The sequence below is a fragment of the Sceloporus occidentalis genome, unplaced genomic scaffold, assembly GCF_023333645.1.
Source record: "Sceloporus occidentalis isolate IW3139 unplaced genomic scaffold, rSceOcc1.0.p SCAF_17, whole genome shotgun sequence".
Lineage (NCBI taxonomy): Eukaryota > Metazoa > Chordata > Lepidosauria > Squamata > Phrynosomatidae > Sceloporus > Sceloporus occidentalis.
Window position 1 is genome coordinate 8,366,615 of NW_028316997.1, and position 20,238 is coordinate 8,386,852.

The 20,238-nt window shown below is 37.0% G+C and overlaps 1 protein-coding gene and 2 pseudogenes across 1 annotated transcript; 1 reads left to right on the plus strand and 2 right to left on the minus strand.

The window, feature by feature from the left end:
- Nucleotides 1-7,525, minus strand: part of LOC149302805 (cortactin-binding protein 2-like) — a 90,169-nt pseudogene extending 82,644 nt beyond the window's left edge.
- A 2,273-nt stretch (nucleotides 7,526-9,798) lies between these two features.
- LOC149302806 (U6 snRNA-associated Sm-like protein LSm8) lies at nucleotides 9,799-12,068 on the plus strand. The gene is made up of 4 exons (XM_089482177.1): nucleotides 9,799-9,829; nucleotides 10,363-10,403; nucleotides 10,949-11,076; nucleotides 11,978-12,068. Exons 1-4 carry the CDS (start codon nucleotides 9,799-9,801, stop codon nucleotides 12,066-12,068), a joined length of 291 nt encoding a protein of 96 aa, XP_089338303.1.
- Nucleotides 12,069-16,404: 4,336 nt separating this feature from the next.
- The window catches only part of LOC149302807 (uncharacterized), a 43,173-nt pseudogene continuing 39,339 nt past the window's right edge, over nucleotides 16,405-20,238 (minus strand).

Genomic DNA, 20,238 nt, shown 5'->3' on the forward strand with positions numbered 1-20,238 from the left:
CTGTGGCTGTTTCAATGACATAGATTAAATTACATTACAATTATTTATATAACGCATGTACAACAGAGTCAGTAAAATTAAGTTAAAATCACAAATAATGATGGTCCTGCTCTTGCAAGCTTACAGTATGAGAGGACTCCTTCGCTTCTCGAAAAAAAGGATTTTCAGGGAGCTTCTGAAAGTTAGGTACAAGGGACAAAGTCTGTTAGAATGAGGAAGGGACTGAATGTGAGGGATAAAGGAGACGGCATAGTCATCTGTGACACCAAGGCAGCGAACTTGGTCAGTTGGTTGGATGGTGGCATTGTCAACAGTGATAGAGATGTCAGAGTTGTGGACGGAGAGAATTGTGGGATAACAATAAGCTCAGTCTTTGAGATGTTCAACTTCAGGTAATACAACGCCTTCCATTAAGCAATTCCAGAAAGACAGTCAGTGAGGCGGGTTAGAAGAGATGGTGAAAGGTCGGTAGAGGAAGTACAGATTAGGGTGTCATCTGGGAATATGTGGTATTGGAAGTCAAGTTCTCCAAGTGGAGAGGTATAGTTGGAGAATAGTAGAGGTCCAAGAATTGAGCCCCGAGCAACACCGACACATAGAGGAAGGTTACAATTTTAACTCTTTGTAGAAAAAACTACCAGATGTGCATTTGACTAACAAACCGTTTCATAAGGGGAACCAGATAATAACCTCCGGTTTTTCTCAAGGTCAATGGTTTGTGTGCCTCTCTGGTTTATTTGTCACTAAATGTATGTGCTCCGTTATTAATATTGTTTAAGGCATTGGCATTAATGCACTACACCAGAAGTAGAACAAGCATGTCCCCTATATGTCTAGTTCTTCTTAAAGTAACTTGGGGTCTATCAGGTAGCATTTTACAAAGTGATGTATCCAACTTCCCGATGTTGGTTAACCCCTTAATGACAAAGCCCGTACATGTACGGGCTCAAAATGCATTGTTTTCAATGGGTTTAGGGACCGCCCATTGTCCTTAAAGGGTTAAAGATATCTCTAATCAGGGTCCATGTGTCCAAAATCTTGTAGCAACAGCTTGTTTATAGGCCTGTTAAATAAAAAAAACTTTGGTCTTAATTATAAAAAAACTTAACATTTGATGAAATGCAATTTCATCTTAGACATAAACACTGGAAAAGGAATACTATCTTTTTTGCCATTAGGCCTTTATTATGTGTTAATGCATATATTGCTAAAAAATGTTGACAGATAACAGAAGGCATTGTTAATTGTTTGTTACTGAATGCTTTCTGTCACAACTGTGGATACCAGTTCAAGAGGGAATCTCTGTGCAGGGCCAGGTTCATGCTCAGGACCCTGAATGGGGCAGCCCGGTACAGGAATGCCTGGTTGCAGATGACTGTTGTAGCCGTGGTCTTCCTTTTTGTGCACCATCCACAGGCACAGGACTGTGACAGGATGTGGCAGATGGCAAGGAATCAGATGAAATTACAGTCAGGCTAGCCAAAGTCATTCACAGAGGGGACCAGTGAACAGTACAGAAGTTCAGATCAAAGGACAAATTCCAGAAAATGCAAATCATAACATAATTGCAAAAGGGTTTTTCTAATGATCAATTAGCCTTTAAGACTTTTACTTGGATTAGCAAACACATGCCTATAGATATTCTATTAAAAATCAGCAGTAATTTACAACATCACCAATGTCTATGCTGTATTTCTTTTCCATTTAATGTTATTTTTATAGGCAAAGTTTGCTTTTCTTTCAAACACAAGGACATTTCTAAGTTATATCAAATTTTTGATTAGTAGTGTACATGGCATTGCCATGTTCTATGTGAGCCATTAAGATCCTGCTCTTAAGTACTCAACAGCTATAATCTGGAGCCAAGTCATGATCCAGCTCTACTGGATGTGTGAAATGTTACTCTACTGGATGTTAGTTGTAGCTACTCATACTAAAACTTGTTAGTTCGCTTAGTGATCCTTTTTTGTTGTTTTTATTTCACCCAGATTATTTTAGATGCAATTAGAGCTAGTGATATATTTTCATATTGTAAGTGGTGAATTACTCTGAGGCAGCAAGCAAGCCTAGAATGGCATCCCATAATGGCCAGTCTGGTGCAGGTAGCAAGTCCATGTGTTAAGCAACCTAGTAACTACTATAAACTCATATTCCCAACCACCCTCAACAAAAATGAATGCTTAACTTATTACATACTTTAGCATGCATTCTTTACATGCCCCACTCGAAACAAAACTACTTGCCAGTGAAGATGCTGAAGCATCATTCTCTGTGATTTACAGCACATTTGGTTGCCAATCACTTTTTGCATTGTGCATGGGGTCATATTAAATACTCTGGAAATCTCACACAGATCAGGGCTGAAGCCAATCATTTAGCATGAAATACTTTGCCATAATGGATGTTCCAATGCATTGGTATTTAAATGGCTGACGATGAAGACTGAAATTTAAGTCTCACCTCCCTGTCTAATTTGATCAAAACACGGCTTTCTACCCCAAGACTAAGCTTTGCCACACCACAGTTCAAATAAAGTTTCATATGCAGAGCCAGATTTTGTCCTTTTTATGTCTAAAACAACTAGCTTTTCCATGTACTTTGCAACAGAATTGTATAATTAAGTTGTTCTTCCGAAATTGTTCTTTCCCAAGTGTAAGTTTCCAGAGTGCACAGAAACATATTAATGGGTATGCAAAGCAATTTTTGCTCAAAGCACGATTCAAAGTCATAAAAAGTCAAAACAGCATGCTCGTGCTGTGATAACAGAGACAAATATTAAGCAATCAAAAGACCATTTCTCTTCATACAAAGCACAACACAGTTGGGTATAAGAACAACGTGCCCAAAGAACACTTTTATATATTTTCTATTCATTGCTTGCATCCAATATATATCTTGACAACAGTAAAATAATACTCTGAAAGACTGACACCTATCCATTAGGTCCCAACTGAATGTAATGTAAAACTAACAGGAAAATCTCCACTTTTTTCTTCATATCAAAAGTATTCCATTCCTTTTATTAATTTTGTAGCCCTCCTCTGCACTTTTTCTAGTGCTATAATATCCTTCTTTAGAATAGGTGCCCAAAATTGCACAGCATATTCAAGGTGTGGTCTTACCATTGATTTATAAAGGGGCAAAATTATATTTTTATCCCGTGAATTGATGCCCCTTTTTATACATGACAATACCTTACTGGCCTTAGCAACTGCTGACTGACATTGCACGGTCCTGTCTGTCCAAAGGACATTGTTCAGTCTTTTTTTAATTGTACTGTCATGGACTTTAACATTTAACATGCTGAGGCCTTTAGAGTCTGAGACGGGTTTATTGCAAATTCTCTGAGCATTTCACAACCTTACCATGGGGTGAATATGCTGGGATGTCCACAACTGGGAAGATTGGCAACTGTCTTGAATGTTTTCCACTTTTGAATAATCTTTCTCACTGTAGAACATTGGCTTTTTTGAGGTGCTCACACTGATGATCAATTAATCAAAAGCATTTGATTAGCAGCACCTGTCTGCTACTTAGCATCTTCATTTCAATGGAAGCAGTACGGGTCTACTTGGTTTTTTACAAATGGCTTCTCCATTTTGGCTTTATTTTTGTGAATAAATCATGACACAGTGTAATATGTCATGTATTGTTGTTCATCTGAGGTTGTATTTACCTAATTTCTAGACATGCTAAGAAAGAGATGATTCTTATTATGTCCTGATATGTAAAACAATAGAATTCAAAGAGTGTGTACTTTCTTCTTCACACGACTGTACATATGAAAAAGCAATTATTGATGATATCCAGTTTCTTTTACCTACCTATCGAATGTAATATAAGAAAACTATACATGAAAAAATCTAATCTTGTTTTTACAGTATGTGCATTATATATATATATATATATATATATATATATATATATATTTACATGAAAAATACAAAAAGATTTTAACCAGAATATAAACAATTATATGTATATGCTTGTTAGTTGACATATTGTGTGGTCCTAACCAACGCCCTTCAAGCCACACAGGCGTCTTATTAATGGTTTGGTTTGCGTGCATTGGGTTGGGATACATTTTTGATTAATTTGTTTAAAGCTATGGCTGTAACACCGAATTTCCTAGAAGGCAACGCTGTCTTCTTCTGGTATGTTTGTTAAAACATCCTTATTTAATGCTTATATAAAGTAAGATTATAGATACTTCAATAAGACTGCATTTCGTTAAGTGTTAAAAGAATGACATAGATTTCAAGATATCAAATTAACTATTTTCATATTGCCCAAGGTGCTGTTATGTAACATTTTTAATAATGAAATCGAACAGATTAATGTTTTTTTAAGCACATCTTGCACCCACCAGATTTATATCATGATTAGTTTTTAGCTCAGTTTTACTTCTGCTGTTAAGAAAACAACAAAATATTATTATTCAAAGAAATGACCATTGTGGGGGAATCTTGGGAGGGGCTCTATGAACAAAGAATAAACATTAAAGGGCAAAAAAGGGAAAAATATGCATAATTAGTTAACATTCTGTGAAAAGAGAAGTCGTGATCATGCACAGGGAATTCACTTACAATGAACTGGTATTAAAAGCGTTCAAAGAATTTAAAAAACAGCTCTAATTGAAATATATTGGAGTGCAAGGATGCTGAAGAACTTGTTGCTATAGCAACTGTATCTACGGGAGGCTCTTTCTAACAGAAACCTAGTAACACACAATTTTTATATATTTGACAGTGAGGTTCATTAAAGAGCTGGGACAAAATAATGTATATAACGGTAATGATGCTGGTGAAAGGTTTAATAGTCAAGTGTAGCAGCGGAAAAAAAGCTTGCTTGCTGAGCAATCTCGTGAGGCCAATATTAAAAACTGAACGGCTGGCTTGGGAGAATGGGAAATGCATTATTATATATGATGAACTTAATTGGTCATAAAATGTATTAAAATAAAATATGAAGAACCTAGAAACAACTCATTAGTTAATAGTTGCAGAAATTAACCCTAATAGAGACTAAAATGAAAGGTCAATGCAAACACAGAAAACTAAAAACTTGAAGGCAGACATAGGCCATTTAGAACATTTACTGAGCACATTTTGTACGTGCTGTAAGATTTCAATCATTACTTGATCCTTTAGCTTGTGTTGCATTATGCATTTTGAAATAACCGAATATTATTAACTCTCAGGGTCTGACATGGAGTCTTAGCTTTGTTTCTCCAATGTCAAATTTTAAGCATACAATTCTAAGAACCCTGTCATTGCAATGCTGACACTTTGAACTTGAACACATACTAAAATATAGCCAGAGGATGTGGGATTTCATGTTGTTAAATGTCTTTTGTCTTGCAGTGTAGGGGTCCAGACACAATTTCCCTCCTGATAGGCCAGGTCAATTTCATGTACTTTTCTATAGTATTAATTATAAACAGCTTGTAATTTACCTAGGTTTAGAATAAATTTTTTTAGTACAATTTAAGCTATTCGTAAATATCAATTTTTAAGCAAATGGTGCAGGCAATTACAATTTTTATTAACTATGCTTTCTGACTAAAATATGCTGAATTAGTACAACTGAAGCTAAGGCTGGAACCGTGGTTTTGTGTCTTGTATTGTTCACCTGAGCCACACTAGGGATGGACGTTTGTCATATAAAACAGCTTAAAGATCACTGAAAATATACAAGTGTGTTTTATTAGCAAAGTAACAGCAAATGGGTATGAAAAAGTCTGTTTGGTGGGCAAAACATGTAAAATGGGTCTGTTACAATATTTAAATTGTAACTAATATTTTACTGTTATAAAAACATTCTATTTGAAAACAGATGTAAACAGGGGTAGCCACGCTACTTTCCACTGAAGCTGCAAGTCAACAGTTCAAAACACAGAGCACAACGATCAGACCTGTCCAAAACCAAATTGGATCTAATGACTTTTCTAAGTACAGAAAAGATTAAAACTTCTAGTAGTAGGCCACCATTTTGGAATCAAGAAAGCCCAGCAATTGCCCCTTGGCTCCCATACCAACCTTCCCCTGCAAATAAAAAGATAGTTTGCAGCAGTGGTCTTGTGTGCAATTGGGCGGTAAAAATGGGAAAAACAATGAATTTGCAATTAAACAGATCTCAAGCAATATTTTTGTCGAAGTGCAGCACTACACAGCTCTCCAAAGCACTTCTCTGAGTAGCTATTTTCTCACCTGGTTTAAACCTCTGCTGGATGTGGTGACCAATAACTTACATGAAAGTAGGAATGATTTTTCCAACTTTAACATTTATATAACACATTTTCAATACATATTTGTAAATTAAAGGTTTTTTTTTTTTACAGATTTAAAAAAAAAATTTACAGTTAGTGTTGTTATCCAGTCTATAATTCTTATTGGGGGCTTCCTGTTGATATTTATGCATGCATTTCTGAATTTATATTTTGTGAAATACTGCAATTTTGTTTTCTTTCATGTTTCAATACACACAATGCCCACACAATATTTAAGCAAGTCCAGAGATTTCAGTTAAATTACAGATATTATTTTCCGTTATGGTAATTATTTTTATTATTTATAACCTCATAGTATATGCAGCAATTTGGTAAGTAACCAATCTGAGTTGCTTTAATTTTGGGAGTTTCATAAAAAAATAAACAATACCTTTTCTCTCTTTGACAGTTCAGAAGAGTAGGATACTTTCTGAATTTTACATGACATGAGATAAAATGTTCCTTGCAACATGCTTTCATCCTAATTGCTGGATTTGTCAAGAAATTATTTTGGCAATGCAAGTATATTAAAAGTCAAAAAAATATCAAATAGTGTATTGTAAAATTTGTCTTTAAAGATGTTAGTATCTAGAGAAGCTATGTTAGCTAAATTATTCTAGTACAAAATTTGGACTTATCACAATAGCAATCAACGCAGTGCTCCAATTGAGTTGATTCTTGTACTGGTTTCTATGGTAATAAGAAACTAATATTGAGCTGCACACCCAGTAAGAACCAAATTAATGTTACAAAACTATGTGCACACTGAATGCTTGTGCATATGTTAATCTGAAATTGTTTCAAGATAATTTTGACACAGCCTCTCTTATGGCTAATAAAACAATATTGTCATGTCTTAATATAATACAAATATAAATGCAACCTATGAAGTGTCATATTTAGTTCCCCCAATGTCCTTCAATTTGTGGTTATATTTATGTGTAAGACAGTGTGTATATATAAGTGTATGTGTATGGTGTTAGAGTGGCTTGGTGTATGTATGGATGTGTAAGCTGTAAAAGTGTGTGTGTGTGTATGTATGTTTGGTGTTAAAGTGGTTGTGTGTGTAAATGTAGCCCTGATCATTATCATTATTTTACCACAATCATTCTCCCCCAACTGCCAAAATTACCATACCCTTACATCATCCCCCTCCATCTCCATGACCTCATAATATAACTTCTCATCATCTTCATACCCAGTCAGCATTATTTCCCCATCATCTTCAAACCCTTCTCGTTGCACAACCACCTTCATATTTATACAAACATATTTTTCCCCTCACCTTCTCATCCTTGGCCTCTGAGACTGGCAGTCTGCGGTGAGGTCTTCCTTTGTGCATCTGTGGTTATACTAAATATTGATTTGATTTAGATTTTTCTTCTATTAACATACTTTGCATTTTGTTAAATGATAAAAATAAACAGCAACATGTCTCTTTTTGAAAGCATTCTTACGTTACAGCATTTTTCCACATGTGCCTAAAACTTTTGCAACATACTGTATATGTTGGCAGGAACTCTGACCATGGGGATGTTCCCCCAAGGTGGAGACTGTGTAGGTGTTCTACATCTCTAAAAGCCACAATAATGTTTATATAAACATCATAAAATGTGCTACATTTTAAAATTATGTTGAAAAGACACACAAAATAATACAGCCCTGTATAAAGAAATATTGCAGATTATCTCACTACAATATATTGTCTTTCTGCATCAAATTATTATACTTTAGGAGTCATTCTGTGTTTAAAATCCTTCTAAGCTGGGTGCAAAAACAACCCCACAGCTAAAGATTAAAATAACTGGGAATTGTGACTGCTAAATGAATGGCTAAGATATGGAAATAAAATAATAGCTGGAAAATGTCCTCGGGGAAAGTAAGGCCTACATTCAAAAATAGTTCTGAAATTAGTACATTCTTCAAGTTAGAAATGATGAAACAGTCTGTGAAAGTCACTTATTCGATCAAGAAAAAAAACAACTGTGAATTGGTAAACTGTGCAGTTTTTTCCCCAGTGAAGATAAAAGCCTTGTGCATTTAATTTTCATGTCATAATGCTACTTGTTCCACTTAATGAACGTAGCACAAGTTGTAATAAGACATGCATGAGATAATAGGCATAAAGAACATTATTTGCAAATGTCAGGAACTCACTTTTCTCCAACGTCCCCTTTAAATTGAATCTATCATTTTTTCTTAAATCCTATCTTTCCCAGTTCTACAAAGCAGTAATTGTAACATATAACCAAGCTAAATAACATTATCTGGCATTAGGCAAGCATTTTATGGAGAAAAGCTGTAGTTGCAGTTGGGTATTCTACTCCCAGAATACTTGAGTCCATCTCAGGATAACCTTCTAGAGTCACTTAACAAGGGCTCAATATAGAGGAAAGCTGTTTGAGTCTTTAGTTTGTAAATTTACAATAAGCATTCGGGAGCTTGGAGGTCGCTTCTAGAGATGGAAGGAATGATATTTATAATTTTACTTGAATAGTAAGCGACAGTGGTAATCCCCTTTCACGTCACGAGCTCTCATTTCATAGGTCCTTTCCTACAGACCTCTGTTTCAGCGCATCATCGTGGTGTGCTGAGCCCCGAGAGACGACATCATATCCTGACGCTCAGCATCAATCGCTGGCAGACATCATGAGGAACACTGGAACAAACCTTGCGCTCCCTTCATTTTGGGCTGGTTAGAGGGAGGGAGATGCCAACCAGCCCTAGTCCTCCTGCGGCAGGCAGGGTAAACAACACTACATATTGTGGTGGCGGGCACCAGCGTCTGCGGCTGTACACCTTGCCGACCACCAAAGGTGGAGGTACGCCATTCACATCACAAAAAAGGTTGCTGAATGCAGAGTTTTTGTGTATTGCGAATATTGTTTGGATTTCTGTCAGCTTTTTGTTCATATTCAGTGTTAAGAGTACATAAATCAGAAAGGTTCCAGAAGAAAGAGCTTCAGTACATGGACAAACTAAATGACAGAGGGGAAAATCACAGCTGAACCAAAACATAGCAAAACACTGATGCCCCTTGTGTCCTCAAGTGTAAACTAATGCAAAATACCCACGTACTTAACGGGTTAATAATTCTGTATTTTTTTTCTAAATGGCATTGCTTACATAAATGACTATGAATAAGTGAAACAGTCTCGGGAAAGCCCCCTCCCCATATCAGGGCATGTTAATGAGTAGCGCCACAGCGGGCACACTATATGTAGAGCGGTCACCGAGTTCTAAACACAAAAGCAATCGCTATTAGTGTTAACATCCGGGGCCATTTTGTTAGAGACAAAGACATTGGTTTCAGTTTACATGCCTCTACAATCATGGCTGCCCCGTAGCACCGTACTTTGCGAGAGACACATTCTGATCCTAGCAACCTGTAAGGGGGCGGACCTTGGGTTTTGGTCGAGAATTGATGACGTAAGAGGCAGTCGCCAGGTTTTTTCTCGTGGGTCGTTTTCTTTGACTTTATATCGCTTTCCTGTTTTAGCCGGTGGCGTTACGTGTGAAGTGACAACAACATGACTTCTGCCTTGGAGAATTACATCAACCGTATCCTGTACTGTAGGCTCTGTCTGCTTAACACGGGGGCAGCTGTTTAATGGGGGGATGATGGGAGGCGGGTAGGAAGGAATACCGGTGCAACAACTTAACTTCCTGCTAGGATACATACTTTTATTACTTTACAAAATAAATTACAGCGATTTATGAGAGAACATGCGTTCAAACATATTTGTGCTTGTATCGCACTCCATCTATTCACCATTCAGGTTGTACATTTAATTGTTGGTGTTCGTACTGTACATCTTCTCATTGTAACTATGAGTAGGACTGCTTTTGGGCAAGAGGATGTTTGACAGTAAGTTGTTCACTTAGATGACAATGATAAACCATTCATTCATTCATCCATCCATTAATTCATTCATTCATTCAAATTGCACATTCTATATTGTAAGCAGCTGTACAGGATATATTACCGCCATCATGGTGTTACCTTTATAATCTTTCCCTGAAGGCATAGATCCTGGTAAGCTGATGATGTAGTTTGCGTGTAGATAAGAGAACTTCCTTGACAGATATATCAGGAACGGTTGCAGTGATTACGGCGGACGGAAGAATGATTGTGGTAAGTGATCATGTGTGTTTGTCTTGTGTGGAATACCTCATCTTGTGAGTTTGCGTCTTGATTCAGTGAATAGACTCCTGTCATACTTTTTCATTTGGTAAACCCTACTGTGTCACACACTTGCTGGCTTATTGCAGGTCAGGCATACCAGCTGTGTAGTTTTCATACAACATATTTTTTCAAAATAACACCTGGGACTTGTTTTCTTTGTTTTAACTGAATATCTCAAACGGCAATTAGAAGTTAAGACATTAATTGACATCTCTTCTTACAATCCGATGGAGGACTTACTGGCTGTGGAATAAAAGATAACCAAATCCAGGGAAATTGGGAGATGTAGAAACCGCATCACAAAGTACTCCATATATCTTAAAAACAAGAAATGTTAATTTTGATGTTCAATTGATATTGTTGCGTGGATGAAACCTCCCTGTGGACAGCATGCCAGTACAATAGCTGGAATAGCATATTACCCGCAGCTGTGACTTAGTGGTTCATGTGAGACAATGTACATTTTTTGTTACAACTTGTTTTCTTTTTCTTAGGGAACACTCAAGGGTTTTGACCAGACTATAAATTTGATTTTGGATGAAAGTCATGAAAGAGTATTCAGTTCTTCCCAAGGGGTTGAACAAGTGGTGCTGGGGCTGTACATTGTAAGAGGAGACAATGTGTGAGTATTGAGTGCGTAGCTCGATGCATTCAGCGTGAACAACATAGTCCATTATGTGTTATGGAGCAGCGTAGTGTTAGTCTGTGCAATGCTTTTATTTATATTGCCCAACTTTTTTCTCTCTCTCAATGGGATACACAATTGGAAATGTTACACATCTCCCGAACTACTTTTAAATGTCAAATAGTCTTCCATCTATCGTACACATTAGTTAATGCAGATTTTCGCACAGTACCGACATGTTAACAATCCTATTATTATTTAATAAATAGTTACAAAAAACGATTATTGATCGATCTGTCACTCTAATCTATCATTTTATGTAGCTTAATATGCAGTCTTTTCCTTTTTCAAAACAGTATTTTAATTTATTAGCCTACCTGCATTAAAATATGTGAAACATTAGTACTGTGTGCCCAATTTCAACATCTCATAGTTGCTTACTAGTGTAGTTATAAAGCTATGTACAGCAGGCCTTGAAAAACCCTGGGCACCACTTTCTGGCATCCGGGGTTTTGTAAGGCTGCCATCATGAATCCAGCACTCTATGCTTTCCTGTGGGCCATGGTGTAGCAGGTGTGGTGAGGCTCCCAGTGGGGTTTTGTAATGCCTGTTAACAAAAATCTTCATTTGTTTTTTGTTAGGGAACGAACTTAGTTGCACGGTGCCTATATTCACTCTGTGTGTTATCATGTTCCTATTACTGTATGGTGTTAGTGTGTAAATATATGTTAGCGTAAAGCAAGGCTCAACAATCCTCATGTGCTAGGAAAAACATTGGGGAGGAAAAGAAGCTGGAACCCAATCCGAATTTGTCGTCCTCTGATGTGTACAGTCAATCTAGATGCAGTGGTTGAGTTCAATGTAATAACTGCAATATCATTTTTTTCTTGATGTACAGGGCAGTTATTGGCGAAATTGATGAAGAGACAGACTCTGCATTGGATTTGGGGAACATTCGGGCAGAACCGTTGAACTCCGTTGTAAATTAAGAAACATTGTGAAGAAGTGTGAATCTCGGGCTGTATATGACTAGTTAATGGAACTTTTTTACAAACTAATGATGGATTAGAACATCCTTATCAACCTATGTGTTTTATTGTGGCTGTGTAAATTAAAGTGTTTCTACATTTTGTTTTAAGCCTGCTTCTTCTCTCTCTCCATGTTTACTGCTGGAGTATTTCTCCCTTATAAAAATAACTAGTTGCCAATTGCAGTATAGACAAAAATCAAAGCTAAAGTGTATAAAAACCAAGTGCAAAAACAAATGTTTTGTAAAAAAAAAAGCAAGAAATATAAGAAAAAAAATTAAATGTGTAAAAAAAAAAAAGTCAAGTAACAAACATCTTCTATGTGTCACAGTAGAAATATAGCTGAGAAGTATTACAAAATGTGTGCAAGGGCGCTTTTAAACCCTTTAAGACCCTTAGAATAATCGGGTTATTACTGTACTGTGGATGTTGCGGAATATAAATTGAGTTGTTTTCAGAGCTTATTTTGTTGAACAAATTGTGAGCAACATAACTAGGATTGACTAAGACAAACCAATACACTAGGTAAAGAGGGTCCTGCGATTATATATATATATATATATATATATATATATATATACACACAGATCAGCCATAACATTATGACCAGTGGGTGGGATTTATCAGGCGGTAAGTAAACAATTTGTCCTCAAAGTTGATGTGTTAGAAGCAGGAAAAATGGGCAAGCGTAAGGATCTGAGCGACTTTGACAAGGGCCAAATTGTGATGGCTAGATGACTGGGTCAGAACTTCTCCTAAACTGCAGCTCTTGTGGGGTATACCCTGTCTGCAGTCGTCAGTACCTATCAAAAGTGATCCAAGGAAGGAAAAGCAGTGAACCAGTGCCAGGGTCAAGGCTGGCCAATGCTCCCATGTTGTCAAATCCAACAGATGAGCTACTGTAGCTTAAATTGCAGAAAAAGTTAATTCTCGCTCTGATAGAAAGGTGCCAGAATACACAGTGCATCACAGTTTGTTGGGTAGGGGGCTGCATAGCAGCAGACCAGTCAGGGTGCCCATGCTGACCCCTGTCCACTGCCGAAAACACCTACACTGGGCATGTGAGCATATGAGCTGGACCCCAGAGCACTGGAAGATGGTTGCCTTGTCTGATGAATCACATTTTCTGTTACATCATGTGGATGACCAGGTGAGTGTGCGTCGCTTACCTGGAGAACACATGGGAAGGGAGAGGGAAGAAAAAAGAACTGTTACTTTAAGGGGTTAGTAAACATTTTTTTTGTGATTGTGAAAAAAGGTCCAAAGGGCCAGGCCCACAAGCGAGACCTCTTGCCATAGCTCCATTGAAACGACCCAGAAACTAGGCTCTATACTGATGTCTGTCCACCCAATTTGTTGAATCTGAGCTACCAAGTTACTCCTGCTAGGTGGATTGGTGACTGGCCCCCCTGTAATAAAGATGTAATAACATAGCACCTAGAAGCCCCCTGGTAAGCCCAGGAGAGGACAGCTGCCCACTATCACTGCTGAAGGATGCCTTTCAGTCTCCCTGCCAACAATTTTCACTTCAATGTCTGATGGGGTAGCTATCCCATACTGGGGACACCCACTGGGGCCCTAAATAAAGTACCAATGTGGAGCATTTTCTTTTCATTATGTATGGGGTCATTTCTCCAGTCCTCCTACACCTTTGGCCTTAAAAGGTACCTAGTACCTAGGTTAACTTGTGCATGACCTGGATCTTATTCTCCACAACTGCCACATGCTTGGGCCTAGGCTGGAAGCAAAATGCAGACCTTATCAGAGGGCCAGCACTACTACTGACCTTACATGGTAAGTGGATTACATCCTGGAAATGTTTTTGACAACCGTGAACATGACATAACATTTACACTTAGAATGAAGCAATTTATTTGGTGTCTGTTAATTATTTATAACAGGTTCATATAAAAATAACCTTTCTCCACAAATCAGAAGGAGGGTTGTGAGGGTCTCATATATCGCATGATTATGGTTTGTCACATGCCAATAATGCCACTATCTAGTATGTTCAGATTCAGAAGTGGTATTCACACCCACTTATCACACATACTCTACAGATATGGGAAAGGTTGATTAGCCGTTATAAGCTATAATCTTAAAACATCATACTGCCACCCACTACATATTGCTGTCTCTCACTTGGGAGATGTGAGAGAACAAAATAGTCTACAGAATAGCTGACGCTGTGGGGAATGCCAACTATTAGATCTTAATACAAACCGAGCTAAATGTTCTGATCCCCACCTCATTAGACTAAGTTCTAAACCAGCTAGCTACGTATGAAAGTTTGAACTTTAAACCATGTCTTTGCAACCACAGTTTTAGAACAACTATCATCAGTGGGACAGAGAGCTGAACATATAACAAACTGTAAAATAGTTATGCATTCCCCTTCAGAGGAGAAATTGAGGTTTGGGGGGGGGGGTTAAGGGAGACCTGGTGTGAACGAAAGAACAATGGCAGATGATTTTGTAGAATACGAACAAAATATCCAAATAATGTGGTACTCAAATTAAGTGGTACTTCTGTACACTAGTACTAAAGGTATATAAGATCTCCCCTGTCCCTGGACGACATTTGTTTTTATCTCAACTCTTGGAATATTAAATAGAGATCTTGTGGTAGGTAACCTATATTGTATTCAGGACATAAAGGAAGGTAATATTACCATGTATCTTACATTTCATGATTAGACCTAATGGATTTCCACCTTTTTGTTTCTTAATTGCTGCTTTTCCTTATGTTCATTAATATGGTAAATATGGGTTGTTTCATTTTTCTCATATGTGTTGATTAGCTGCCAGAGCAGGGCTGAGACAAGAGTAAGAGTATGGTTACAAATAAAGATGTTGAACTTGAGTTTTATTCACGGTGAAGGCTGTTGAAAAGATTATGGTACAGTTGAGGTCCCATCCAGCCTCACATCGTTCACAAAATTTTACATAGTTTAATGACTAAATGTGAGGACAATATGTTTAAAGGAATGTCACACCCATTACCTGGGATTTACCCCCATGTCTCATTTCCAAGATGAAGACGGTAAGAGTCAATTTCCTGCAAATGTTGTCATGTGCATCAAGAAATTATATCTATGTAATGACACAAGTTGGTATTTGTTGTATTTTTTGTGCATTATAATTATCCATTAAATATCAAAACAGGCATCCCATTGTCATGCCTTAAATTCAATAACGGCAAAAGCAAAAGAAACTAGAAAAGCAGTGTGCAAACCAATAAAAACTGATCATGGTTGTGGGACTGAGAAGGATAAGACAACCAATTATTGGGGTTAATTTTTTATTGCTTTGTAGTGTGAAGGTGAATTTCAGCAGCACTCCGGAGAACTCTCAAAACACCGGAGGTCTACAGCTGGTATGGGTATTAACCCAGATATAAATATAAGCATGTATTTCATTTCATTATAAAATAGTCACATACATTTTGAATGACAATACCAATTTGTACACAACTTTCCTGAATCAACAATGAATTGTACCGATAAACTCTTCTGCTTTTATAAAAATACATTCAAGAACCTTCTTGGCACAATGAAGTGTTCGCTGAATAAATACTGTCATGGAATGTAAATCAGATGGAGACTAGCCCAATTAAAATTGGCTTTAAAATGTAAAAAAAATAAAAAATAAAAAAAAATACATATAACACATTATGAAATACAACATAGAATGTGGATATTATAAAAAGTAAGAGGTCTCATGAATTATTTTTTAGTAAGCATTATAAAGCTGTTGGAAACTGAGTGGTTTTGGATATTTGTAAAAAGGAAAGAGAAATGTATTCCATGATCCAAAATCAGATAAAGGGATATAAAATACACATGATACGAATGCAATCTCTCGTATTAAAAACAAGGACAACACATACAGAAGAACAAAGTAAAAATTGATGTGTACCCTGAATACTTTGCTTTTCAATTTACTGACAAATAGTACCACAAAGATGGATATTGCCTATATGTTCACAAAGATTACAGTCCAAAGAGGTTAGTGGACATAACATCTGAAGAAAGGACCTCTGAGATCTTGAAGGTTCATGTGCTTCTGCATCTTACACCATGAATGATGTCCCACTAAGAAGTATCACAAATGTCTATGGATATGTTTTGGAATTCTAATATATATCTGGAATGGCTGGACGTAATTTTACTGCAACAAGTGCAATGTGCAGATAACATTATTTACAAAAAAATACAAACACAGGTTAAAATTAACATTTTTGTAACACATAACTATTTAGTGTAAACAGTTTCGAGTCCATATAATCTCAGTGGTGCTTATATCTTGCGGTTCTCCTGAAGGACCTCGAGATATTGCTGGTAGACTCTAGACTTTGAGTCTTGATCTGGATTAAGGATTCTTACAGAGCCAACGGTAGAACCCACAGGAGATATTCTGGTACATATTGTGTCAAATTCTGTGTTAGCTAAAAAAAACAAAAAGAAAAAAAAACCCCACACATTATTGTCTTAGAAATTTACCTATCTTAGAATTTCAATTTATCTTAGAATTTGCCACTTACAAGTCGCTTTTAGAGACAAATTCAATTCAAGCCTTTAATTCCGTGTAAGATTTAAACAAACAACAAAAAAAATAAAAAAACATGAACACCATAATCATCTGCAAGATGATTTATTGGAGAAACTACAGCTTTGGAAGCATTGCCGTATTGCACAATGCTGCCTGCTACAAAGTAGATGGCAGGGGTTAGAACATTAAATATAAAAAATTCTTAGTCCCCGTCTTCAGATATTCTTACAAATTAATGTTTCCTTTAAATAATGTCAACATACCTTCCTGCAGCTCTTTAGCTATACTTTTTTCCAACTCATGCTGCATCTGAAAGACATAATGCACCAAATTAATCAGAACCCCTTGCAATTACATTTTCTTTTTAAAAGTTATTTATGTTTTTTACAAAATTTTCTTTTTTGGATTGAATATATTCCCTTTATTATCTGAGTGCAGCATACATTCCATATTGATTTTGTTGCTGGTTCTAGTAGTTTTTATGTGCAAAAGGAGAAACCTGAACGATTACTCTAGAATGCAAGACATCAGCTATATAGTCCCATAAAAGTATAATAGGCGAGACAGGAAGAGACTAAGGAAAGAAAACAATTCTGACAAAGAATAGCTTGAACCCATGTGAAATAATACTGAGCCCGAGCCACTGCTCACTGAATAGTAGCCCCCAACTGGTACTCCTTCCATGGTGTGTACCTCATGGACTAATTCTGCTTAGCCAAGGGACTAGACACGTTGTATTTGTAGAAGGCCCTGCCATGTCCGAAAATAAGAGGGTGAGAAGGATGTCTCAGGGTGCGTTCTACAATTTTAGATTTCAGATACTGGTTGAATGAGAGGTCACTAACAAAACAGAGGCCCATTGGCTAGGCTGTGGTGCTACTTTGCCGGGGGGGTTATATCCAGAGGAAGCATGACCGTTTCTTTTAGCTATTATTCTACCACTAGAGGTAACCCAGGAGATTGCCCACTTGTCCTGCGCGGACTATAGGCAAAGATGACATAATTGTCTAAAGAGGTCATATTCCAGTAAACCATTCCTATGATGTTAATGGACTCATTAGTATTTGTGTGTTATATACTTTAAAAGCATCAGCTTCTTAGAAATGCACCTTGATAGTAACCATGTCTCAGTGGTGCATTAGTGCAGCCGAAAAGGCTACTTAAGGAGAATTATGAAAGCATGCAGGGATAGCAGATCTTTACACTCATCCTTTCTTTTGTTTTGTCTATCACTATTGAAACCGCTCAATTTCAAGATTTGTGTTTAAAATGATATTGACTAAAGCAAAAAAAAAAAAAGTACAATAAAAATACGTTGGTCCTGGGAGCTATTAGAACACACAAGAGTGGATTGGCAATGGTAGCCAATATTTGCCTTGTTTTATATCCCAAGAGGATCTCGACTACGTGATGAGCTTACTAACCTTTGACAGGTATGTGTCGACACGGTTTGTGGGTAAGCCATTTCCCACTGGATTCAGAATGCTCCCTCCAAGACTAAAAGTTTCATTTACTGATAAGTTCCCGTAGCGAAGACCAAGCTGGCTTGTGTCTATAACTGGGGTTGCAGCTAAGCTCCCATTAACAATACTGCTTGTGATGAATGATTTGCTTTTTTCGCGTTCATTAAGCAGTTTGGCTTTGGCTTCTTCCAGTTTTTCATTTGCTCTGAGAAGAAAAAAATAAATTGGATATTGCATTGTAAGTTACTACTATAGTTAATGTGCAGTAAAAAGAAAATAATTTAAAGTAAACACACGCTAACACATACTGGTACAAAAGAAAAAGAAGGCCCTACTCATATGAGTTTACAGTCTAGAATGTATATATATATAATAGCATAACAAGTATAAGACATGGAAAAGGCACTTCATATGGACAGTAATCAATTTTCCTATACACACCTCTCTAATTTTGTCGCCAGAGATTTTCTCATTTTCATTTCTTCGGCATACAAATCTTTGAATCTATTCACTTCCGACAGAAAAGAATCTTTCTGAGATGTACTTTCCTGCAGGCTCATTTTGATCTTATGGAGTTCAGATTCCAAATCGTGAATTCTATTTTCAAGTTGACTTCTTATGGATGCATCCTTTGCAGCCTGCATTTGTTCTAGGGATTCTTGGGAAGCAGCTTGTGCCTGAAAAAGAGAAATTCTATATTATATTACGCTTCCCTGGGACAGGAGGACTCTGGCAATATGGGAGACCTAGAAAGAAATGTTCTCTCTGAAGCCTTCGCCCTATATTCTACTTCCAGAGAGGCAGAGAGGTCTCCAGAAGCTAAATGTATGTATCCAAAACATTATTGAAACATTAAGAAAGTATGATCATTTGATAATGTTAAGTATTGTTAATGTTTACAATTGCAGATTTATTTGGGAAAGTAATGCGGCAAAACCAGTACAACTAACCACTGGTCATTCGTTTAGTAGGGTTAAGAAAAATGACTGGACTCAAAACGGTGAGTTTGCATATTCAAGGACTCATATTTTTACCACATGCTTATTCAACCGAGATTTTTTTTAGTGCACCCCATAAATTATACATTACTTTTCTAAGTACAGCTACTGTTTTCTTTGTATATGTATAATCCAACATATGATATAATGGTACAAATAAGAAAAACTCCATGTTTATGAAAAGACCTGACCACCGTTACCAAATGTATCATATGTATGCCGTTGTACACACATCCACAAGGAGCACATGTCCGATTTGTATAACAGTACACAACAAATAGCAAATGGCATCATTTCAAATTCCCTAAAAGGTGATAAAATATTTATAAGCCACTATCTCACAATTACAAAGTTTTCATGTGTTTGGTAAATGGCAGTACCTGAAGGAATAGGTTGACTTCATCTAGTTTCTGTTGTAGTTCTTGCCTTCCTCGCTCTTGAATTTCCTTCTTGTACTTTTCCAAGAGGCCGTGATCCATCTTGTTTGACTCTACAAGTCTCTTCAGATCAGCTATATTTTCTTCCAGATATCTCTTCCCCTTCTCCAATTGGTCATACTTCTTCTGCAAAATTTTCATTGAAGACAGCTGTTCCTGCAGATCGCGGTTTGTATGTTCCAGCTGAGCAGATTTTGCAGTTTCTCGTCCCAATTCTTCAACCTGTATGGTGTTGAATATATAAATATTAAAAGCAATCCCCAGAAGGCTGGCCTCTGGTCTTCACTATGAGAGCTTAAACCCGTTTATGGTGACCCATCAATCAGTGTTGGGACGGAATATCATCATCATATCATTACATTTCTGGTTTAGACATCACTGTTATTTACGTAGACATTTTTTGGTTAAAAGGTGACACACAAGTTAACACAAAGGAATGCTTAGAAATCGTCATTATTTCCCATTATGAAACAGTCTTAGATTATAGTCAGGATAGAATTACATACTATTATTGGCAAAGGGCAAAAGATGCCAGTAGCCCCAAAAACATTCCAACAAACCCTCATTTCACTGTATGTTATAGGAGCATAGCTTGTGTATTAGTGGCTTAATTTGTAAAGACATAGGTTCAAAAGCGGATCAAGATTAAGTGGGGACCCCGAGCAGCACTGTAGCAGGGGCTC